The sequence below is a fragment of the Dermacentor albipictus genome, chromosome 1, assembly GCF_038994185.2.
Source record: "Dermacentor albipictus isolate Rhodes 1998 colony chromosome 1, USDA_Dalb.pri_finalv2, whole genome shotgun sequence".
In the NCBI taxonomy this organism is placed as follows: Eukaryota; Metazoa; Arthropoda; class Arachnida; order Ixodida; family Ixodidae; genus Dermacentor; species Dermacentor albipictus.
In genome coordinates, this window is record NC_091821.1 from 12,769,444 (window position 1) to 12,795,617 (window position 26,174).

The window sequence follows — 26,174 nt, forward strand, 5'->3', positions numbered from 1 at the left end:
CAGTGAGGAAAGGGCTGCCAAAAGATCTCACTGAAGTAAAGGTTGCAAATGGCAGTGTTACCGAACTTCAGTCCAAAAATGGAGTGAAGGCACTGAAGTGGATGGACAAGAGGCCTGTTCTGATACTCACATCTGTCGCCAAATATGAAGCAACTTTGGTGGACAGTGGGAAGAAAACAAGGGATGGTGCACCAATCATGAAACATCAGGCCGGTCTCGATTACAATGCAGCAAAAAAGGGCGTCGACTATAGTGACCAAATGACATTATACCACAACTGCCTTAGAAAAGGACTCAAGTGGTACAGAAAGGTAGCTGTTGAGTTGCTTGTTGGATGTGTCATCATAAATGCGTGGAACATTCGTGGCATGCTTGAAGGAAACTCTACGCCAATTATAAAATTTCAAGATGAACTGGCTCATTCACTGTTCGGCCCTCGTCAAGACAACATCGAAGAAACTCGTGGGAGAAGTGTCCACATGCTAAGAAAAACTGGCACATCGGCACACGACACTCAGTGGCTCTGCACTGGCTGCTATGCGGCCAACAGTACCAGCAGTAGCCCAAACACTACGGTGAGAGTGAGAAAAGTGACCACTTTCTGTGAATAACGCCCCGGCAAGCCATTCATCTGTTTGTTGTGCTTTAATTCTAAGCACAAGTAACCTGAGAAGCAAGCTAGCTTCAACTGTAAAATGAGTAGGATGAAAACTTCAAGACATGGCTAATGTTCATACTAAATTTTAGCCTTTCTCTAACTAATAAATATTTCTAACACAGGAACTGACTTCTTGTCTTTTTTAATGGCAAGCACTTTGTAGTTCAACATAGGTTTCTAGCATCTTGAATCCATTGAGGGGCTACAGAATGTATTAAAGAAAGCTAAAAATGCATAATGTTGTGCTGAATGTGATCAAGACACATGTACAAGAAACTATAGTCATTAGTTCGATGAGGACAGTAATGTGCTTTAGCAAGATAGAACTTTGTTACCAACTTGCCCACATTCACATCTTAACAGATTTAACAATGTTTCCACTACGTGGAGAACCTTGATCTACAGTGCTTTTATCATACTGAAGAAGGTTGGTGTTCCTATTATAACACGTGTACTTAAGAAGCTCAATCTCTCAGGATTTCATGTTGTTTTACTTGACATAAGCTTACGAGGCTTACAGATTACGTGCTCGTATCTCAACGTAAACACTTACTTTCTTTTCAATGATTTTCATTTCTGTAAAAGCACAGTAAATTTCGTCAGACGAGAAGTGCAAATGTGTTTTTTATTCTTTCATACTTGGTGCTTGCTATTATACAACTTACTTATATCAACTTGCTTGTTTAGAAAACTCATAAAAAACACTCCCCCCACCTTCTTCTTTCTTCTTTTACTTTCCATTGACTCTGACTTTCATTATGCTAATAAACTTCAGAAGAGCTTGCTCTCAGGCTAGTTTGTACACACTGCTAAGAATGAAAAAATGGAGAGAAAACGGGACAAGAAAGAAAGGCCTACAGAATGCTGATTTGCGCGCGGCAATCTATATCAAGGATGGGGTGCTGGACCAGGGAAGCTAAGAAGCCGCCACAACAAACTATGGGAGCTAGGTGAATGGCTTCGATGTCCACACAGAAACATAAATATAGGAATGTTATAGAATGCTGTGTCATTCAACAACCCCGTGAATGTTGAAAAGTGGGACAGTGATTAGCTGAAAAGAGTTTCAGAGAGCTCCAGGGAGTGGGGAGGATGATACAGTAAGGGGGCTAGGGTGGTGACACGCATTAAGGGCATCAAGAATGAAGTGAAAAATTATGGAACATAGGGGGATTGTCTCATCACTGCTCGATCGCTCAACACCAGATAGCTGTGGCCAGTTGCCTTAGCTGAGATTCACCTACCCTGTCATAGCATGTGCTGTGCTTGCTGCTTTGCAGTCTTTAGAATAGGCAGGTGTCAGGGAAGCATGCCCATAATGCCTGCAATTAAGTAATAGGCGACTTGCAAAATAGTGCCCGCTCTCTTCCATACACAGCCATGGCTGAACCACTCACTAGCAAATCTGGTAAGAAAATAACGCTGACCTTCACTGTTACTTGGACTGCAACAAGTCTGGGCTGCAAACAAGAAGACACAAGACAGAGCGCTGTCATGTTTTTAGCACAGTTCACTTTCCTAAGTAATGTACCAACAAGGTCATAATATACATTATATAAATACATCAATTTGTAAACAAAATGTTATTTTTAATATAGTCATTTTTAAAAACAGCACAAGGATGATAGCATAATTTTAGGCGTAGTCTTAGCAATGAAAAACTTTTGTCAGAAGTTAAACAAAGTTTTGGCAACGTAAAAATGTGCATCCTCATTGCTAAAGCATTCCTGTCTGGGGAGTGCTAGGAGTTTGTCTTGGTGTGATGTAAAACCCTCCACACATTTATATAGTGCGAGAGAGAGAGGTGATGGGGGAGTGGTAGTGGCCAGTGGAGAATCCTTCCCTGAAATGAATTTCTGGCTACGTCACTGAATGTCTGCAATGCCTTGTAATAGCAATAGGTCTTGGATGGAAACACTATAGATGATACCAGTGAACCTATTGAGCCTATTCCTGTTTAGTGAGGTGATGTATGTTTTCCCAAAGAATTATAGAAACTGTACAATGGAATGTTTTGTACCACCTGTAATAACCATGCTGTAAGAAAACAGATAGGCTGAGCTTAAATGTTGTAGGAAATCTCTTAAGAGGCTCAAGGATCGGTAAAGATGACTAACTTCTGTATTCTCCACTCAACCCTCCACCTGGATTCAAATGCACAGCAGCCCCACTCCTTGACACAGGCGGTTGCTTAGCTTTAATTAAACTTCATGTCAATTACTGTGAAACACAGCGTCGTCTTCAGTCAAGGGGTGGCACTGCGCTCATCTCAGTGGAATGAAGCTTCCAGTCATAGATGGTTTCAGAATACAGGGTAAGTGACCTCACATTTTACTCTCTTCGTCGTGAAATCTAGACACCAAAGCCTCGGTTTGAACAAGTAATGCTTTAAGCGCTCTCTCATGCATATGTTTGCTTTAAGGCAGAGTCAGCTTACTATTTCCTGCTTCTGCCACATGCAAATGACACAAAAATATCTCAATAAAATGATTGTGATTTAAGTGGTACACACTCTCTGCAATGTGATTAAATGTTTGTAATAAAAGAAGCACTACTCATGTGCTGGTCAGCATCTGCAGCATTATGTTCACCAAGATAGCTTTTTTGTCTCAATATATTCAATATTGTTGCAAATTTAAGAGGTTTTGCAGCTAACATGTAGCTGCCAACTTGTGTCTCGAGAACATATAGCTTTAGTTGAGAGGAGCGCTATATTGCATGAGACAAAGGAACATTTTTAGACTGCTTGTTTTATTTATGTGTGAAAAACAATTGTGAAGGTTTTAATAGCAAAGTAATACAGTAGGTGTTGGCAACGCGAACAAGCCATGCAAAGTGTATGCATTAGAAATGAACTATCCAGATGAGGACCCCCCACCCCACTGATATATGTCAATGCTATAATATCAAATGCTGTGACATTTAACACATATGGTGACTAAAAAAAAAGGATAACTAAAGCAAGAGCAGCATTAATAAAACAACAATATCAACTGCAAAATTTATACAATTTTTCTCAAAACTTTTATCTTTGCATAAACTGTGACCTCACACACTGTGGGCACTTTTGCTAACAACCTTCACATTTCACTAGTGCTAATCCTAGCTTCCCTTTAGCTTCTAGCTTGATTCTAGCTTCCAGCTAAACTGCAATGTTTTGAACGTCAGGGCATGTGCAAGTGATAATTAGTTTGTGATGGCCATGTGGATCTGTTTCTCTGCCTGAATAATAGGGAGAGGAGGGCAATATAATTGCCTTGAGAACTATTAAGCAGAAGCAGCATGGTGGATGAGGAGCAGTGGCCGGAATAAAACATTTCAGGAGTTCAATGTAGTAAGGATACAGGAGTCATATGATTAACTTCGCAAGAATATGAGGCCATTATAACACTAAGGGAAACAGACTGGCCCATCACACTGAATTTTCAAATATCGTAACTGGTCTAGAACACCTTGCACAGCTGCTGTAAATAGGAAAAAAAAAAATGTAGCATTGTCTTAAAAAGACAGCTTTTTTGTTTGTTTACTCTGCTGTGCCACTGTACACATTATTACTATTACTTTTTTTTCTTTTGGAACAGAAAGTCACCATATGCCTGGAGGTTTTAGATCACCTTCTTGGTGTGTGTGGTGAACAGTTCGAAAACATTAACATTGTTGCTTGGTTTATTGCCCAAGTAGAGGGGCACGTAACGACTGACTACGGAACCAGGCATGTAAATATGCACACCCTGTATCCAATCAACCCCTATATCAATCAATTTTGTACAATTAGACCTCCATATATTGAACTTTAATGTAACAAACCGTTTTACTTTGCAGAACTTATTTGGTGTGCATATAGAAATCTTCAATTTATTGAATTCTGTTTATCTGCAATTTCAATTTACGGAAACTATAAATTCTTCTAAAATTTAAATGAGGATATGTGTTGCATTTGAACTGTAAATTCTATGGACGTACAAGCGCTTTCCGGGAGTAAAGCTTCACGATTTCCTTCCAAAGTTTATTCGACTTAAGGACAAAATTCTGCAGCAAAGTTATAAACGACCACAGGTGACAAGCAGCTGAATGCGAGGTATCTGGTACAGACCCACGGGGGAAAACTTAAAAACCACAATAGCACACATTCAGGCGAGTATGTAAACGGGCGAACTAAGCAGGGAACAAAAACAACACAGCACTGCTTTCATAGGTCCCGAATGATCAGAGTTTGAGTCAGAGTTGGTGCAAGCACGCATCCGCAGATAAAACGGGCTCCCACCGTGCATTGACCAATACTTCGAGAGCTGACTCCTACACAATAACCGGGGTAGGTTACAGCACTTGTTTCTGCTCTGATCGTATAGTGTTCGAATGATGTCGCGACAACGCAAGTACTTGCAATAGGGGCGACGACCTTCCACAACTCCAGAACATCACAAAAGACCGTTTGCACATGTACTAACCAGCCAAACAAACTAACCACGGCAGCGAAGACCACTTAAATCGAACATACAACGCAAAAACACCTCGTAAAGGTTTCACCATAGAGAAAGGTTACACCTTGTTGCACAGACGCTCACAAGAAATTCAAGAAATGTCCAAAGCGCACTACCGCCGCCTTTTAAAAATCCAACGGGAGCCAAGCCAAATCAGTAATAAGTTGGCTATTTAGGTGAACGCAACGCACCCGTTAGAACCACCGGGTACGCCCAGCGCACTCGTTCGAACCACCGGGTACGCTCAACGCCGGCCCATATCAGATAACGTTGCTGTATTTGTAAACATACCATGTGTCACTTTGGCCGAAAAAATTATGCTTTGCGCATCACTGAAAGGAATACTGCTCGTCTAGAATATTAGGGTAATTACAGCATTTATTTTATGTAATATTTTAAAATTTTTTTGAACTGATTTTTGCTTGGAACAAAATGAAAAGTCGTCTAGCCACAAGGTTACCGGCTTGTTATGTTGTTCTGTTTTTGGGTGTTGCTTCATGCGCTGTTTGTTCTCTGTGTGATCTCTTTGCAGAAGGTTGTGAGAAGTATTTAAGGTAATCCTTCACCTCACGATTTCCATACTTAGTGGAATGTTTGGTAGCGTCACATATTACTTTGCTTTCTAATATGACTCGGTTTCGTTTAGCGGCTCTGCCTCGTTTCACTGCATTCATTTCACCTGTTCAAGTTTCGCTTGTGTGGTTATGCTACTGTGAATGTATTCAAAGTGTTTGAAGGGAAATGCGTGCATGATGGACTTTGCGGAATGGTGCAGTCCACAATGGTTTTCATTGGTCAAGCCGTTTACCATATAAGCAAAATTATCCGTGCGATGTACCAACAAGTGAAACCAAGGTGAAGCGACTGCACCACCGTGGTCTGCACAGCGTGCACACGGATTTTTGGTCGTTGCGAATTACGCACTCGCTGGTTGCCGTCAGTTTTTTTTCCTTGTGCGTAATTCACAGGTAATACAGTCGCTATGCTTCACTGAGCACAGTGTAATAAAAAGGAACGTATGTGAAAAGGAACCTTTTTGCAAGAAATTGACAGTCACATTACAATATACGCCATAGAGCGAAAGCTGCGCGCTCAAGACATTCATTGCATGACATTCGAATACCTCGTTACTTATTACTTGTTTTCTCCCCCCCCCCCCCGAGGTCGTGGATTTGAATGCCTTAATTGACGCTACCTTAGTTAACTGCGCCTTAATTCGCTGGGTTCGAATACCGCAACTCTGCATTAATTAACGGTGCCTTAGTTAACTTCGCCTTAACACGAAACGTTGTGGGTTCGACATAATCTCGAGGGTCCGGCTCCCACCGAAGATCGTGAGTTCTAGTGCCTGAATTAACTATATATCGTAATTAACATCGCCTTCTTTTTTTTTTCTTTCTTTTTTTTGCATGATGAGCGGCATCGGAGCCAGCTGCGGAAGAAGACGACAAACGCGAGAGCAGTGGCACGAGCGCGTGCCTGCGCGAGGCGAGCTCGCATGACTTAAAATTTCTGTACCGCACGCAGCATTTTCCATGACCACAGGGAGTATGAGCCACTTACGGCTTCCGCTTTAAAATAAAGAAAAAGAAATATAGGGAACTAGCGCGAACGGTGCTCTAGCTAGCTGTCATAAACGGGTTTTCTCTGTATTGGGTCGCAAGTTAAGTTGCAATACTTGATCGGGCACATTGACTTAATTTTAAAGAATGCATATTCCCAGGAAAAAGAATGTAGGAAACTGGCATAAAGAGTGCTCTTATCAGCAGTTCACAGGCTTAGTTTTATGCATATGAGATGCAGAATGGCGAAACCAGAGGAAGCCAAAGCACGGAACTTGCAGTGATGAAGTTATGTTTACTGCAAAAGATTGATTAACCTCTGCATACAGGATCATTTCCAGCCATTCGTGTCGAGTACTGTTACTGCTTAAACTTTTCATCCTATACATATTCCACACAATTAAACTATTAAAACAATTATTAAATGTCGCCAAATAATAGCCGTTGCATAAGTTTCAAATCTACATCAACAACTTAGCTTCAAGCCTGCTTTTTATATTGATATATCCTTAAATAAAGATTTCAGTCAGTGTAGAAGTAGCCTCAACCCTTAAACACATATACCAACCTTCTTTCACAACCCTGTTTATAAGAACTCCATAACAAGAGCAAGTGAAATTAAGGTCTTTATTCTGGTAAAAATATACAAAGTCATTTATACCATTACTGTATGATAAAGCTTGTAGAACACTATGTAGACCAAAGCAATTAAGACAGTAGTGTTTCATCAGGCTGTGCAACCATATACTTGCTCTTTGAGAACCAAATAAATTTTTCTCTAAATGAAAGTTAAGGAAGGCTGGAGCACATGTGCAGTTAAATGCATGACTTGCAGCTGAAGTCAAAGAAGAAAAACAAGAATCTTTTCGTGGGCTTACTAGATTTCTGATTAGATTTTTGTTTTTCAGGGTGGTGGGCTGGCAAGTCACTGTGGGAAATTTCATGGAGCTTCTGTTAACACCCTGCACTTTACTTAGTCACCTATAATGGGTGACAACCTAAGAATTCAGTGGCTTAATTATGTGCTGCTGTCCAAGTCAGAGAATTTATATAGATGCGCCAGCCAATTACATTTGCTCATTTTCATAAGGTCGAGTGTTTTCTGTTTTCCTACGTATTTAGACGACTAATTATCCGTACAGATTTATCTTTGTGTCACTGGTCTTAGGATTAAACCCGAATGTCTTGGCAAATCTTATGGCCGCTCATGGTATCAGCACTCAGCCAAAGGTAATATTTTATATAGAAACAAGCTTTTATTTTCTAATTAGCTTAGCATTTACATTCGCAGAGCAATTCTAGCCAGCACTGCTCTCTTTCAGAGGTGAAGTTGGGGCAAGCACTGGCTTCACCGCACTCATTCATTATGTTTCGGAGAGTGGAAGCATGGAGGACAGGTCCACTGCAGTTTTGTGGGCAGAGCATGTACTGAATGTATAGGCTGTCACTAAGTATAGTTCCATAGCAACATCTTGATTGATGCAGAATATCAATATTCCTTTATATTTATTAGAGCGCAACGGTGCTCAGCTCAAGCTTTCCCTCTAACACAACAGCCTTTGCTGGCCAGGTTATGTTCCACTCATGAAAGTTCTTTGAATTCATCTGCATGAATTGTTTCAACAGGCTGAAGAGCTGCATGCTATATGAAATTAATTTTAACCAATGTTGAAAGCTAACTGCCCTGTACTCTCTCTTTTTCACGTCTTCCTTGACTAAAGTGGAGGACAATGCGTAGGTTCAATGCAACTAACACAATTTTTCAATGTCCAAGCAAGAAACGTATTCGTATAGAGAAACTTGAAAATCAGCAGTTTAAAGTGTAAGGAAAAGTTATGGTTGTCTAGAGAAATTGTTGTTTACCATCACCACAGTCCTTTATAGTCATTCACATGTGCTGCACTAGACATGCAGTCTGCACTACTGTTTGAGCTGCTACTATCAACATACCATAAGAAGCTGAGACTGCATTCCATCAACAATGTTGCCATGACAATGGTAGATGGGGCTCTAATACAATTTTTTTTGCAGCATCACATGCTAAGGTTTGATTCCAGGGTTTTCTGTCTTTTTGGTGGACTTCACGACAAATTCAAGGTTGAGCGAGATGCGCCATGTTTAACAGTTACTACAAGAGAATGAAATGAGAGAGAGAGAGAAATTTGAGGGAAAAGCGGAGGGGTCAGCCTGAGCTGAAAGTCCTTTATCCTGCTACTCTACTCAATATATTCGGATGAAAATTACTGGAGGATTAGAAACGTGTTTGTAACTACTGGTAGATGCCATAAGAGTTCCCTTGTTAAAACTGAAAAGTCATGTGGAGTTTTAAGACTGAAAAATTGCAAGAGTGCCACTTAGGGAGCTACAGGGGGCTCCTAAAATTTGTAAGCAATCACTGTGAGAAAAAAAAAATTGTAGCTTGAAACTTTGCACAATGTTGGGGTAGTCCCTCTAAACAGTCCTGGTGGTTGCAAGATCTCTGAAAGATTACAAAATATATGGCAGGGTTTGAGTAGACCGAGGCAGTGCATTGGGAGTTCATGATGGCAGAAGCGTGTAGATTGGAGTCAGATGCAGTTTAGGAGGTAGAGCAAAGTGGATGTCATGCTTGCGCTTGAGCGTGCTTCTATAGTGACGTGATGCATGATGTCATGCTCACGTATAAAACAAAGCACGCTCTTTATTGGCTTTCACTGCCATGTAGTCAATGAAAAAAAGAAGATTACACCCAAAGAGCAAAAGGCCAAAGTCCAGTGTGTGTGCAGTGTCTGGAACAGCAAACACTATTAGGCATAAAATTGCTTGGCTAGTCAAATCATGCACACTTTCCACAAGGATGAAAAATTCCATATCTGTCTCTCCTTTGTCCTTGTGCAGAGTACGTGCTTTTTCAAACCTTTGTGCTGTTAAGCAGAACATTTCCATGTTTGCTACAGGTAGCTGTTGTTTGCTGTTGATTTTTGGTGACTGGACAGATAGGAGGAGACTGTAGCAGGTTCTGTGCCACATAATGCGTGACACTGTCTCTGGTGTATCAGGTTGCATAAATTCGCTAGGGTGCTTCGCCATACGCCTACCCTCAGTCTCTTCTGCGTTTGGGAGAATGAGGCACGTAAATTTTTAAAAATATGGTACTGAGTGCTGTGCTCTATGTGCAGCCAAGTGGTTTGTGCTCTGTGTGCCACCAAGTAGTTGTAACTTTAGTCTGATTTCTTTTTTTTTTTTTTTGAAATTATGTAGCCTTTGTCGAAAGAAACACAGCCACTGAGTGTGTGACCATAGCTGACTCCGTGGCACCTAGCTGACCCCCTGTCACACCTGCACGGCTAGAAAGTTCTGAAGAGTGGAAAAAACTCATGTCCTTGCCCTCTCGAGCTTCTAGCACTAGAGGTTTCACTAGTGCACTATGAGACAGCCAGGTTTCACACTCATGCTCCTAGTGGCTACATCTACTTTAGTAAAGGCTGTGTACATGGTTCTAGACACCGGTTAAGCAGTTGCTGCCATGCAAGTTTGCACCTGATATTTTGTATCATGCAGGAGAGTGGCAGCTGGGCCATGTCTGGCTGGAAACAGCACCCTCTGCTACTGCAGTTGAAGGCTGCTGATGAGCAGCTCTCAAGTGGCCTGTTCCTGGCCTCAAACAATGGTTCACCTTTGGCCCACTACCGGCCCACGATGCAGATGCTTGAGTACTCAGCACATGGCATCCCATGGCTCTTGGTGACATGCCTACTCATTTGGTTCGTCACTGACCAAGATTTGGAGGCATTTTACGTCAACTTGCTGATAGGTGCGTGCTACAGTGCTGTTTTTAAACTACATGTGTAGAATATTTGCGATTCCAAGCATAACTTGAGTGAAGATTGAATTTTTAATCTTTTTTTAATTACGAGTATCTGGTTGGGACCAGTTCACTGTCATTCACAGTGACTGTGCCTAGTTCATGGCAGCTTTTGCTTTTGATTAATCAAATAACTGTCAGTAGGTGTGTGCTTTGTTCAACTATAGTACTACACAGCCTTTAGCTTCTGCTTCCTTTTTGTTGTAAACAGAAGAAATAAATCCGTTATTCCATATAGGCCAAAAGGATATGCAGTGTAATATTTTAGGGAAAGTGGAGCAGTGGTAAGTGCAGAATCTTCTTTTAAGTTTGTTAGAATAAAAATGCAGGTCACCGTAGCAGAACTGTACCCTACCAATGGCTTCAATGTCTGTACTTTTAACAGTGCCAAAAAAATTGTTGCAGTTCTTGGTGGGCATTATAGTTGGCTGCTACAATACCTGTGCTGTGCAGTGATGTATTTGCTCTGCACGCATTTTCTCTGCATTTGCATTGCTTATTGCACTGAATATATGCTCATTTTAGCTCCACTTTGTTCTCACAGCACAGGTTCCAGTTCCTGTTGCACATTTTTAATGCATTTAGTGCAGTGGATATTGGGGTGGAAAATATCTGCAGCGTTTCTCATAACTGAAGATCCACTCAATCAGCCGCTCTCTGAAAGCAAATGGGTCCAGCTGGGAATGTTAAGGGGACACTAAGGAGAAATACTACATCAGCATTGACAGATAAAGAATTCTTTAAAAACTTGGTTTCTGTTAATTTCGCACTAAGAGGTTCATTACTAGAAGAGAAAACACAGGTCAAATGTTTATTTATTGAATTTCACAACAAAACCTCAGAACCTCTATGTAAATGTGATGTCACGGATGTCAAACTATTTTCTCATATTTTCTCTGTAGACGCATGCTCATGATGTGGCATTGCAGTCAATGGCAATGCAATTTTAGCTGCCGTTTTGCTGCTACAGGCGACAGATGCCAGCTTTTTCGCTCAATGGGCCATTTGACGTTTTCGCATCAATAAACAGATTTAGCTATATTTTGCTAAATGCAATGTGTTGATTTCAGTGGCCTGCAGTGGCTTCTGTTTAAAGCCATCGAACTCTCAAGTCTTATTTTTGCAACTACTTGCAGCACTCATGTTGGACCTCATTGCTGTGGCCTGTATTAAGGCAGTAGCTCGGCGGAAACGGCCCCCAGTCAACGTGCACGACATGTTCTTCACGGTATCAATCGATAACCACTCATTCCCATCGGGTCATGCATCACGTGTTGTCTTCCTTGCATGCCTGTTTATGAACTACACAACAATCAATGTGGTCTTCAAGGTTGTTTCATTGGTGTGGAGCCTTTCTGTGGTTGCATCACGGGTGCTGCTGGGACGGCACTATGTTGGTGATGTGGTGGGTGGTGCCATACTTGGACTGATTGAGTATTTCATCATCATGAACATCTTTTGGATGAATACTGACACTGCACTGATCGTTGCATCATTCTTCACAACATTTGATAACCTGCATGGTGGCATTAAGGAAGTGGAGGTTTGAACAAAGCTGGGTGGCGGCATGACACCTCTGGTTGTAGATAGTGTCGTCACTTAATGTTACAGCCCAGTGTTTTTGTTGCGATCACTTCATCAGCATCTTATTTTGGTTTGAAATAGTGTCAGCAACAGATACAGCAGCAGCATAAGACACCATGAAATAGTTTGCCGATGCTTTTTAGCTTACAGTAGGCTACATCTAAGATAAATTTGGAGATGCCTTCAAAATCAGCCCATCTCCTAAAAAGTTCGGCTCCTCGCCAGATATTAGCATTGTAAATAAGCAAGCCTGTTGCATTGATCACATAGTGATAATTGTTTCTACAAAATATTACACCTATATATGCCACAAAAACTGCTGAAAATTCAAAAGAAAGCCTGTGCATTATTTTTATTCATGCAGCCATTCTCCTTGCCCGCACGCTTGTCAAAGTTCTTACTTGTACAATCCAAGAAATCCAAGATGATTATACACTGCACAACGCAAAAATAGCCAGCCTAAGTGTGAACACGGGGGATTTCCCTGATTATCATAGTGCATAAAACTGCTGCCAGAACTGCATTGCACAGTAAGAAGGGAAGAGATTAAAAATTTTAAAAAAAGACGGACTGGGCTTGGCTATAAGTGTGATGTGAGGCCACTATAGCAAAAGGTAAAAGAGCAGTGTGTCTTGCAAAACACTATTCCAGGCAATGGAATAAGGCTTATGCTACAAGGAAGGCAGCTCCCACCCTTGCATTCACTTGCTTTTATCTCTGCCATTAGTAAATCATTTTGAACAATTGTTGATAAATTGCTTCCTGAAAGACACTTCACAGCTTCCAGTACATAGCAAATTTTTGATGGTGCCTAGAGAGTTGTGTTTTTTTTCTTTTCTTTTTTTTAAGTGCACTGAATTAGTGGAAGAATAAACAGAGGTCCCTGTTTTAGAAGTTAGGTTAGAGGTTTAGAGCTTATCAAACTATCCATCTAGACGAGGTCCCTCTTGAAGGGAATATACAGAGTATAATGCCAAGAAAAGAAATAAGACATACTTTTTTATGACGTCATAACAGTAAATGCATATTCAATAAAAAAAATGCTGACAAGGGAGTTCTTCAAGGGTCCACTTTCACTAGTACTGCATAACCCATTGAATTTCCTTCTTTATGAAATGGAGCTTGTGAGCATGATTCGGTATTGAATGCCAATCTCTTAATACAAACTGCAATGTTGTAAACTGAGACCCTGCATTGTCGCATGCCTGCACATGTTTATTCAAATTGTAAATTGGTGTTTGTGTCTCTGATTAGAGTTTAGGAACATAACAGAGCATATATCGTCCACAGCTTATGAAGCTAAATAAATCTAAGACCATTCTGTCTTGGGTGCAACCTGATTTTACTTTCTTTGGTAAAAACAGCCCAAGATATCCTCAAATGATGGAACTGCATCTAGAAAAATACTCACTTTCTGCCCAGTTAAACCAAAAGAAGTAGTAATAATGGAAATTAAAGGTGCTTAATCCCACAAAGCTCAAACACCATTCCAGATTAACGAAAATTAAGACTTGATCATCTTTATTTTTCATCATAGAAAATACATTTGTACAAAAAAAAACAGTGAAATGGCATTTGAGTTATAACAATTAGTATATTGAATAATTAACTAATTATTAACTGGGTTGTCGAGATATCCACAACTGAAACTGCTCTAACATGTCAAAAACACCACTATGGGTCCTGCATCAAGTTTCCCACGCTTAAATCAGCATTTTGAGGCATCAAACTTGGCGTATGAAAAATTATATGTTGGGCTTTCTCAGGTTAATATTTACTTAGTGATATATGTGAAGCCCATAAATGAATGCCTTTGTGTGTGTGTGTTGGGGGCCATATAACGATGCTTTCCTGTCCAATAACATAAATTAGCTTGTAGGTCAAATTATTAGGTGCTGGGAGCAGCTAATTATACTTTCAAGCCGAAAAGCTGTGGAGAACTTGAAACATGAAATCCTGCAATATATAAAAACTTTCACAATTTTGTGCTTTTAAGTGGAACGCTAAAACTGGGCTGGTAATGCGCAGCTGCAGTAATTGCAACTGTGGGTCGTTTACCTTGAAAGAACTATGCAGTGTCCCAGCTAACTTTAGCCAGAGTTTAAAAATATGCCGATGCACTCCAAGACGACGCCACCAAATGCATGTTGCTGACTATTGTATGGAGTAAGTCATGCTATTTATTGTATTCTGCTTAATTGCGTAATTAGTCAAGATTAGTTAACCAACTTCGGAAGAAGTGAAGTTAGATAAAAAAATTCCATTTACAAAGTTGTAGAGTGCTTTGCAAAACATCCATTTAGGCAGTTTCCAACTTTCCATCTATCAGGCATTACTGCTTTTTCACTTACTGCAGATGCCTGCGAAATACAAAAAAAAATACCACGTGACATGTCTGCTTGCATACCATGATTTCAACGCTCCCAAACGCTCTGTGGGCTGTGCCTGCTTATCGCTCTCATGAACCGCCGCGAGGGAAGCACGTCAGTGGCGTAAAACGCACAGCCAATGCCTGCGTCACTGTGTTGTGACCTTTTAAGCAGTAGCACACCCTGCTAGATGCTATGTTCATTCGTACAAGAAATGTTGGGAGCGCTGCAATCATGACGTGCAAGCGGGCATGTCGCGTGGTATCTTTTTGTATTTCGCGAGCATCTGCAGCAAGCATAAAAACACTACCAATAGATAGAAAGTGAGAAACTGTTTTTCTGACATTTTGCAAAGCGCTCTAGAACTTCCTAATTGGAATTTTTTGCCCAACTTTGTTGTTAATTAATCTTGACTAATTATGCAATTAAGCAGAATACAAAAGAATTGTTACTTACTCCGCACAATAGTCAGCAACATGCATTTGGTCGCGTCGCCTTAGAGTGCATTAGCATATTTTTAAACTCTGGTAAAGTTAGCTGGGACACCCTGTATAAAGCAGCAGAGTTGCGAATGGCGTGCTTCGCCATTGTGTGGTGCATGTCTGCTACCACGACTTATTCTGGCAAGACACAGCATGTTGCGGCACCTAATAGGTGTGGATCAACTTAGCAGACTGCAGCTCAAGTACAGCACACAGCAGAATCTGTGGTTTTCATATTAGGCGTTACGTAAGTATCTGGCTTATTCCTTTTTTTTTCATATCTTTAAAATAAGCTTTAACGTATGTTGACACTGTGCTCCTTGTAGCAGTTGTTTTATGTTAATTGTATATGCAGTTGCTTCCCATCTACTGTGTTTCAGCTTTTTAACCAATCACTGACAAGTTTGATTAATGGTAAAAAAAGAAAAAAACACTGCAGCTTTCATCAGTAAGAATGCTTGCACCAGTGCTTAGTCTCAGTTGGAAGGGACAGTCATAAAGCATCCTGTTGCTTTATTCTTCAATCTCAATATTTTCACAGGTGCTAGTAGAGCGTGCCTCACTGCTTCGTGATACACACTGCCCCCACCAACTTTGATGCACTTGCATCAGGGTTCTAATAATGCTTGAAAACCACCAGGAAAAGTGTTTCTTGGGCAATGCGGACACACTCGCACAACTGCCTGTAGCAGGTGTGTTGCAAGGATAATCCGTCTTGTATGTCTCGACTCCTTGAGTTGTTTTGCCTTTGGAACTTTTGCTGTTGACAAAAATGTCAAGACAACACACAAGCCACATTTTTGCACACTCACTTCCCTCACACACCTTAAATTGAAAACTATCCAGTTGCTCTTTCATGGTGCATACTTTCAAAGGGTGGTGACCTTGGGTGCTGCTTGCTAATGCCATAATTGTTGATAGGTAACTAACCAAAATATGAGCATTTTCCTAATGGCAGAACAGTGCACACGCCTAGCAGAGTAGCAACACAGCCGTCAAATCCCAGGGTGAGTACTACTGGAAAGACTTAATTTGAAGCACTTACTCTTTGTGTAGTGGGAATCGGAGGCTTCTACCATGGATTTTTTATGAGAAAAAGGTGTGACCTGCTATATACACTGAAAATGCCATAAGTATGTATGTCTATCACCATTCTGTAGTGCCACTAGTGAGGGTCGAGTGTTAGGCACCAAAATGTTGGAATTTTAAAAGTTTGTAGTGGCAGTTAGCAGTGAATTGTGCATTCACTTCCAGGCAGCTACAAAACTAATCAGGCATTACCAGAATAACTCTACTGATTATGCAGGCTGTATTCCATCCATGCCAACTGTGTGATACAAAATTCACATTTTGCTGGTTATCTCTGCCCATCAGCTAATGTTGACTACTTGGCCATCTGACTGAAAACAAGTATCCTTGTTAATTATTCCCAGAATAATGCAATGTACACTTTTTTTTTCCATATGTAGCCCTAGTGTAACTGATTGTCGTGTAGGTACTGCTACTGCTACACATGCTGCCCGAGGCATATCACTTCTTTGCAGAGCACTGACTCAAATGACACATGAAATAGAGCTAGCTGACATTGTGGCCTGATTGTCTTGCTGGCCCTGTGAGATATGGCTGCTTGAAAGAATGTGTGATGTCTGCTGAATATTGCTTCTGCACAACACGGCAGGTGCTGCATAAACATTCATGTAAGCAAGACATCACTGTAGACACATACTAGCTTGGGTTTTCATACTAACAAAGCCCATGAAAAATACTAATGGCCCATGATGTTTCCTCAGACTGGTTCTTAAAACAAGGGCATTTTCTTTCACTCTGCCTCATGGAATGAAGAGTTAAAACTTGATTCATGCTTTGTCAGATAACAGGTTATTTTACTTTTCTGATACATGCAGGGTGCAAATGGTCATTTACATCAGTTGTGGGCCACAAATATTGAAACTGGTGACTGCATGTGTTTTGTTTTACAATATCTACAGCGCTGATATCGTGACAGTCAAACAAGTATCATGGAGTGCATTTCAATGATGAAGTTACTTAAATAAAACTCTTTAACCAATGTCTTTTTAAGTTTTTTTTTTAGTTTTCTACCTATTGTTTGTTTGCGAAATCGTTATTGTAAGAACTCTTTTTCTTAAGAGACTATACGTGATTGCACATATGCAGTCGTAAGAACTGCAAGCTAATCATTGTGCTACATGTTTTTTTCAGTCTTTGTGATCATTGCAACAGTAGTGGTATATACTAAAAAAGTCTAATTTTTCAAAGCTATCGAACTATCTGCTAGAATAGATTCAGGCACAGTTGAAGTTCCTTCTTTTGCTTTTTCTCTTTGATAAATTTTGTTAAAACCTTAACCTCGCGGCTAAAAATTGTTATGGCATCCACCATATCATTGTTATTTTAGTTGCTGATAGCAGGCTTGCATACGCTTGAAGTGGAATATTTCGATACTATATTTATCTCCCATAGTTATGTGCCTTGACCATAATGACTAATAATTGTGCCAAAAAGAACCTCTTGTACTGGAAAAAAAGTTTTACATATATATATAAGGATTCAGTATATGTTGGAATGTTTTTTCTAGCCAGACAACTTGATAAGCAAGAGTGCTATGCAATGTCTTGCATGTGTGTGCCTGTAGCTGCTCTTAGTTACAATGCAAGGATGCTATCACAGAAGATTGTTCACAGTTCTACATACTACTCAAACATGTTATGTTGTCTTCCCAATTTAGACATGCTTTTCTGATATTGCGAAAACAGAGAACGCCTGAACTTATGCCAGACCTGGTTGTTCCTGAAATCGCCAGTCGCAGTTGTAGTGCTTGCACAATGTTTTCTTGGAGGCTCGTGTGTGACTTCAAGCTTGAAATCTGAATGGAGTTCGCTGATGCATGACCATGCCACAACGTGAATTCCAATAAGTATAACGTGACAAGTGTGGATTACCGAAAGGTTAAACATACTTGCATGTCACAGTGACATGTTTACACTGCGATGTTGTTGGGACTTAGTGGCCATGGAAAAGCAAGGTTCACTTTTCTTGCTTTTAGTTAAATTACTTATCATGTTCTACAGGGTGCACCATAATTGCTATCACACACTTGGGTCAGTAATAGTGCCTCTGATTTTTTAGCATTTCTCCACATTGTTTCTTCAGTATTTCTTTGGTATTTTGACCATATTTAATGCTGGTTTGTTGATTTTTTAAAAAATGGCATGCCCTAGCTCACATCAACCCACAATCTCGTCCCTTAGTGAAGCCAGACATTCTCTTTCCGAGGTTGCCAAAATTCCAAAAATTACTGCAAGATTCTCCACTGAGCTCTCAAATGTGGCAAATTTAATTACTTAAACCACAATGGCTATCTTCTCTCTGTGGTCTCTTCTCACTTTAAGAAAAATGTGAAAAGAATCCAATGCCAGCCATGAAGTATCAGAAGGTTAGCCTTCGAGCTGAACGTGTCGGCGACAACAGTGAGAAAAGCATTGCAAAGTGTAGTGGTGGTCATCCAGCTAGTTATAGCAAGTGTCCTACGCAGGCAGCGGCAATAAAGCGAAAGAAAACAGTTATCTTGGGGCCAACAGGAAAGGATGAGAAAAATATGACGAAGAAAAAGACGGAGAGTCGCAGAGAGTCGGACAAAATCAAATGGAGCTCAAAGAGTGAAACTGATTTCCCAAGCCTGAAGCCTTCTCCAGAAATTCAGGACACAGTGGTGCCATCGCACAATGGACCGGCTAAAGCAGTCAAATCAATGAACAGACGCCCCGTAGACAAGAAGACGGCTGAACAACCGGAACAGCGAAGTTATGTGTCTGCACTGCAGCGAACCCAATCGCGTTGCGATGAAAAAACACCACAGGAGGACTGTCAGCAGGTGCTACGTGCTCTCTTCGAGGCCTTGCGATCACACATAGAGAAGATGCCGGAGAGCTCGATGAAGGACATGCTCGACGTAGTCCTGGCTCTCGAGTCAGTGATTCTAAGCTCTGCCTCTTCTTAAAGCACCCAGCAATATAGATGCAGTCAGGACACAATGTTCACCATCTCACCCAAAGCTGCCACTTATTATGCAATGGAACTGTGCGGGTCTTGCGTGCCATTTACCTGAACTGTCGCTTTCCTTGCGCAACATGCCTGTGCCAATATTGGCCCTGTCCAAGGCTAGTCTTCCAAGTTTCAGATCAATTGCTGGTTATGTCGCACATGGAAACCAAAGTATTCTGACATTTTCGAACGGAAGTGCCATGCTATATGTCAGACGTGAAATACCACATTACGTTCTACCAGTTCAGGACCTTTGCAGCAGTGCTTTGGAAGTCACTGCTGTACAAATGCGGCTGGGAAACCGAAGCCTCAGCGTGGCCTCTGTATATCTGAGCTGTCGCCTGAAGGTCTCAATGGGAGAAATTATAAGAGACCTCTGCAGCCACTGCCCAGCTCCGAGGATTATATATGGGGACTTTAATGCGCACCATACTCTCTGGGGCAACAAGGCGATTGATGCACGTGGGAAACAACTTGTTAGTGCTTTAAGCACCGAGGGACTCTGCATGGCAAATGACAGCCAATGTTTTTTCGACCACCAGCCTCTTACAGTGTCATTGACTTGACGTTACACTCAGCGGACATCCTTGCATCGTCAAAGATGAGTAAAGATAAAATGGACGGCGACCATTTTCCTGCCTTCGTTAACATTGCTGGATATAGAGCCTTGCGGCCGAAGATCCTGTCCTGTGACACATTGGGATACGTACAGGGACGGCCTAAGCGAATCATCTGGAGACCTGTTCGTGGACATGCTACGTAGCAAGAGATTAGCTACCGCTGAACTGAAGCTACCCGACCACTTCCCCGCTCCGGATCTAAAGCCCAAAAATCTATGCGCTGCCCGTAGAAGAGCGGAACGGAGGCTGATGAGGACAAAGGGCGACCCACCAATGAAGACTATATAAAACAGGATTAACGCAGTGAGTCGACGTTACATAAGGAAACTAAGAAGCGATCAATGGGCAACATTTTATGAAAGCCTATCGGTCTTCATGCCAGTTCCAAGGATATGGTGGGTCGTTAATAACTTTGCTGGACACTTTCGACCAAGCAAGCCATTTGAAGCCCTAGCATTGAAGTTAGGCAAGACGCTCGCTTGTCTTGCGAATGCCTTTGCTGAAATATACTCTTCCGGCAGGTCAGCCGGCACAACCAACCCGCCTCCGCCGCTATCGTCGTCTCTAATGGATGCTCCTTTCACACTCAGAGAGTTGGAACTAGCTATGAGCAGCCTCCGACGTCGCTGTGCGGTGGGACCTGACCTTATCAGTAATCAGAGGCTGACTAACCTACCGGTTGAAAGACGACGTGATAGGCAGGCATTTTTTAACCACAAGTGTGGACCAGCGGGGATATCCCACATTTATGGAAGGTAGCATGGGTGGTACCTGTTCTGAAGCCTGGAAAGAATCCTGCAGCTCTGGACTCATACGGATTGGTATCGCTGACCTCCTGTGCAGCGAAGCTAATGGGGAAGATGGCGTGCACGAGACTCGCTTGGTATGTCTAGCAGGGTCGAAAACTACCATCGTGCATGACTGGGTTTCAGCAGCGTCTAAGCGCTCAAGACAATGTGCTGGACCTGCTAAGCCACATAGAACATTACAGTGCGGATGGCCTGTCGACACTTGCTGTTTTCATGGATGTTTCCAAGGCTTACGACTACGTGTCTCAAAGAGCCATCATCAGCCAGTTACAAGTTATAGGCGTCACGGGTCATCTCTTGCACTTCATACATACGTTCCTCAATGATCGTCGCATCAGAGTTCGTCTTGGTGACGCTTTGAGCGATGCAATACGTATATTTCGCGGCGTGCCACAGGGGAGTGTTTTATCTCCCTTATTATTTAACATTGCCATGAGTAGCCTCCCAAGAGCACTAAACCATCAAACACCAGTGAAGATATCTATATATGCCGATGATATCTGCATATTGGTCTCTGGCTACCAGCATCGCCGCCTCGCACGAATAGCCCAGGGAGCAGTAAAAGCCATTCAAGGCCACTTGGCAACGATAGGATTATCACTATCAGCAGAGAAATCATAATTCGTACTATTTCCTGGAGTGGAAAGAAAATCTACACGCTTGACGCTGAATTTGGATGGCCAGATTCGACAAGTCACCAAGGTCCGATTTCTTGGCATTACCTTAGACCACAGGCTACTCTGGTGCCGCGGTGTTGACCACGTTGCGGTGTCATCGTCACCCAGGCTACATGTGCTCAAGCGAGTCACTGGCATACGCTGGGGCAACCACCCAACGTCGATGCTACGGCTACATACAGCGTTGGTTACCAGTCGGATCCTGTATCAGCTACCTCTGATGTCACCCTCAGAGAGCCAATACGAGTGCTTAGAAGCCGTCCACAGAAAAGGTATCCAACTTTGCCTTAGAGTCCCTCAGCCAGCGTCAAACAAGTAAGTGCTCTACGAAGCTGAGTCGCGCCCTCTGCGACTTCAGGCTTTCCAGGCTCACATGATCCAGCTACTACGATTGAGTGAGTCTACGCCCGGCAAAGCCCTGTTACGACGTATAGGTAACAGGCCACGCTTACATTTTTATGCCGCACTGAACACGCTTCGCATATTAAGATTGTGCTGCTCGAGACAGAGGGAAAGGATAGAACCACCCTGGACATTCGAGGACATCACATGCAACCCAAGCGTACCACGATTGCAGTCAAAGAGCAGCATTCCATCTGCAGAAGCCAAGTCATCAGTCCTGGAACATCTGAACACGACTTACCCGAATCGCCTAAAAGTGTACACAGGTGGCTCTGTCAAAGCAGACGAAGACCACTGCACAGCTGCATTCTATATTCCATCTCTAAGATATACGTAGTCTGGCCGTCTGGACTGTATAGCCTCGTCGACAGTTGTGGAAAGCGTAGCAATAGCTTCCGCTCTGCACAAACTAAAGACTTTGCCTCCACAGAATGTGGTTGTCCTTACGGACTCAAAGGCCACGTTACAACAACTATACCGTGGTCTGCCATCCCTCAAGTTTCCACGCAAACCACTAGCCATCGTGAAAGAACTCAACAACAAAGGCTTCACAGTAAAGTTTCAATGGATTCCCTCCCACATTGGTATCTCTGGCAATGAAAAAGCTGATGCGCTTGCATATGCAGCGCTCTATCATCCTCCCAGAGTCAAGGCTCCAAAGAGTAATTAAGTGCAAAAATCTGACATTTGAAATCACTTTGCGTCGCTTTGGGTTCCACCGCATATGCCCTGCGTGACCAAGAAATTGCACCAAGAGGAAGCCTCACTTCTATATCGACCAAGGATATAGCAATCAAATTTAAAATCAACACTACAGCAGGGGTGTCACGCTCACACGCCCGACTTTATTCCAGCTGAAGAGTGGCCAGCGCACTACCCTGATCTGAACCCTATGGATCAGAGTAGCCCACATATAGCCCACACACACAACATATCTGTGTGTACTATTCTTGAAAAGAAGACCCGCACCCATTGGCATACCAGCATAGTTGCCCTAAAAGCATTGCAGGAACGAGTATGCATAAAAATTTCTCTGGTCTGGGAATACCTTGCAGGCTGCGATTTAGGCCTACCCAGAATGCTTAAAGGCCATCATCAAGGTCAAGATCGGAGACATTCAATAAAATGGATTGTATTGCATTCCTAATGCATTCGGTAAATGCCTTACAAATGATCTACTGGGATTTTTTTATTCTCAACCAAAATACTATACTCCATCTCATAAGCTGGTTGCAGCACTGCTGAACGTACGAGGCGTTCACTGATAATATCCTTGCGCAGCGATACATAGTTCCGGGCATAACTGGCTGATTATTGGCTACACTAGAGAGTTTTATTTTTGCTCGCTACATGGCATAGTACAGTAATACGTGACATTTTAGGACCTTTGCACATGCACATTGTACACCAAGAATTACTGTGGCAGTTACTGCCGGTAACTGTAATAGCCACCCCAACTGTGGCAACAAGGCAGCGCCCATACAGCACCAACCGCCTGCTTCGATCCGAATTCGCACCTGCTCCTGGCTCTCCACCCCGTCAGCAAAAAACAAGCGGCAAAATCCGTCGTTGCTAAGTCCGTCTGAAGCTGGAGGTCAAATCATTAGGTACATTTTGTCATAATTATTAAGATCGGCAGTTTGTTTTCACGTTGCTAGGACTATGGACATGGCACAAAGCCATAAAACTGGTTTGATTTCTAGTTAGCAGATTGGGCCATACATTAGCATTGGTGATGCGTTGACGATGCGGAACGCTATAAAAGCCTAATTGTTCACTGCATCATTAATTTACTACTCCACTCTAGCATGGTACATGATGACAGTAGCGTGCAAACGCCAAGTAGACGCTGTGAACATTTCTAAGGACTTTTGTCCATACTTCTTGCTTAGGAGGCTGCAAGGTAACTGCAGGGAAAGCGTACAGGTAAAGCGAACCTCTGCTGTCGCATGTGTGCATTTTTTGCATCAATCCACCGACTATGGAGCCAACCATAGAGCATATAACAGGATAGCAAGCAGATGCCGACTAGATGACGCGACGTGGGTGAGCACGTCACGAGGGGCATTCGACCTTCCTATTGGCTAAGAATTCGTATAGCTTCCACAGTGCTGCAACCAGTTTTTGAGATGGAGTATAGGCATAAACCTTGTGACAGTATTTATGGCACACCCTGTAATGGAATTTTCTAGTGCTACTAGATTCTACTGAAATGCACAAACTTTTCATGTCTGTGCAGCTAGTTGCTGTCATGACCTCCCACACTGCCATGTGAATTGTACTGCTTGTCAATATGGTTGGATGTAGAGGTACGAGTGGGTGTTTGTGGTTTATATGTATAGCATGTGCTTCATTGCAGCCCAGTAGTATAGCATATGCATACGCACAATATAAACTGTGGTAGCACAGCTGCAAATTTTTATTTTGCAGTTGTGCTGTTACCAAAGGATATTGTGAATACACCTGATAATCATGAATTGAACTGCACATTTAACACAAATCTTCATACACTTTGTGCTTTAGTCATTGGCTGAACTTTTGTGTAATGGCATACATGTGCACCTTGTATTAAATGTCTATTAGATAAGTTGCTGTGACAAGTGCAATATCATAGGGTTTGGTCTGGCTAGGGATGAGCGTAAACTGAAACTGTGATTAAAGAGGAATAAAAATTCTCTTTGTAGTATTGTGGGTACAAATTACGAGCATCATTGCATGCAATTTCTCTTTTAAAGGGACTTAATTATGCAATTTCCTATCATATCGGCATCATTAACTCCCACTAATGCCACTCAATGCCTGGGTCACCCATGTGCATTGAACCGAGATTCACACAACTGTGATAAGGATGTTGTTCATGTAACTTAGGCTTTTATGGTTGAATATTTCTGGATGGCTGTATTTCTTCTCTTATTCTGTGCTTACATGTAAATAGGTTCTTATTGTTCTCTCAGTACACCATACTGAAGGGCACAGAAATCTCATCGATGTATGCGTAATAATGTTCCTACCTCTAACGGTCGTTGGGCAAAGTGAAAATGTGGTCCGATATGCAGTGGCCAGCATTGGCAGTGATAGCAAGCGATAAAATGTGGTGGGTAACGACTGCAAGACAAAGTTGTCGTACCTGTTGTGTGTTAGTCTATGTGTAACAAAGTGGCATGCTTGTTTTACAAGTTGACTGAAGGAAGTTGAGCGCAGAGAAACACGAGGAGAAAAGAAGCCACTTTGGACACGCAAGCTCCTGTGTGCCCAATGTGCCTTCCTTTATCCTCGTGTTTCTCTGCACTCAATTTAGTGAAAATCTACCCATATTTCCATCCTTGTTTACAAAGTTGTGTTGATATCGAACTCTTGTGTAAAGCGTTTCTTTATACTGTGGAGATCTATTGTGTGATCTTTTGAACTCAAAGTATAAATGTTACTGGGGTGTGTCACTTGCTTCCTTTGCAGTATATACTTAAACAACAATAAAAAAGGCAATTTTGTCCTGTTTTTGGTTTGTCATATGTAGTAATTTATTTCTTCTTTTTTTAAAGCTGTACTCACAAATATGGCACAAGGCGCAATATTTGAGTGCTAAAAGAAATTTCAGTTACTACAATTTTGTGTAATTTTTAAGGAACTATGGCGCTTGCACAGCATTTGCATGAGAATACATAGGTACTTGAGAGTTGTTATGGCATACTTCACTGCATAGCGTAAAAAAGGCTGGTCAAAAGCACAGGTGATAACACACATTCCCTACTTCCAACAATTTTACTTGACAATGTGTGCGACAATGCTTGCAAGAGGCCATTATCATATCACTACAAGCGAACTGTCCTACACAAGAAATAGATTTGTCAAAATAAAAAGGTTGCTATCTACGCTATAACTCTGCCTCCGATAGAGCAGTTGAAAGGGTTCTGACACAGACATCTCCTAAGCGCTCCATCTTTTCAGCTTATTTCTTGCATTAAACAATTATGCAACGTCTACCACACTCAATAATATATATATATATATATATATATATATATATATATATATATATATATATATATATATTTATTTATATATCTTTTTTTTTTTTTACTGTTCAGAATGGTGCATTCCTTTAGCAAATGCAGGCACCCACAGGTACTTCCATGAGCTGACAGTCAGTGTTATGTGTACACTTGACATGACTCTCGACATTAACATAGCAGCCAGCAGTCTGCTCAACATAGTGTTTACAGTATGCAAGAGGTATAAGGTATATGGCAATGCTTTCCACACACTCCTAGAATTCTGAAGTTTTATGTGCCTCTGGTATTCTGTCCTTGACACATTTTTAGGCTCCAATTGGCTTGTCGAGTTTGTTAGGAGCAGAAAACACCACTTTCACACTGGCATATTGCACAACCCTCTGAAGGCTGCACAAAAGCTCATGCATGTAAGGGATTATGGCAACTTTTCACTGGTCCTGAGCTGTTGCTTCTGGGTTTTCAGCCCACTTTTTGATATACCTTTTTCAAAAGCTTTCTGAAACAACTAGCATGTGAAAAGGGTAATTGGCATTTGTCAACCATGATAAATTGTTTAAAAGCCCCAGTCTGACCACTCAAAGCTCGATAAACATGGCATAGTAAGTAAAATTACG

General features: G+C 41.8%; 1 protein-coding gene across 1 annotated transcript; it reads left to right on the forward strand.

Moving 5' to 3' along the window:
* The first annotated feature begins 5,598 nt into the window (after positions 1–5,598).
* On the forward strand, positions 5,599–25,045 carry LOC139060192 (polyisoprenoid diphosphate/phosphate phosphohydrolase PLPP6-like). Its single transcript, XM_070539150.1, has 3 exons — positions 5,599–5,693; positions 10,242–10,494; positions 11,682–25,045. Exons 2-3 carry the CDS (start codon positions 10,260–10,262, stop codon positions 12,092–12,094), a joined length of 648 nt encoding a protein of 215 aa, XP_070395251.1. The 5' UTR covers positions 5,599–5,693; positions 10,242–10,259; the 3' UTR covers positions 12,095–25,045.
* The last annotated feature ends 1,129 nt before the right edge of the window (positions 25,046–26,174 follow it).

Bases quoted from the DNA above. Each gene is read 5' to 3' on its own strand.
- LOC139060192 (XM_070539150.1), top strand. From the start codon at position 10,260: ATGTCTGGCTGGAAACAGCACCCTCTGCTACTGCAGTTGAAGGCTGCT. The intron at 10,495-11,681 runs GTGCGTGCTACA...AACTACTTGCAG, and splicing joins TTACGTCAACTTGCTGATAG to CACTCATGTTGGACCTCATT.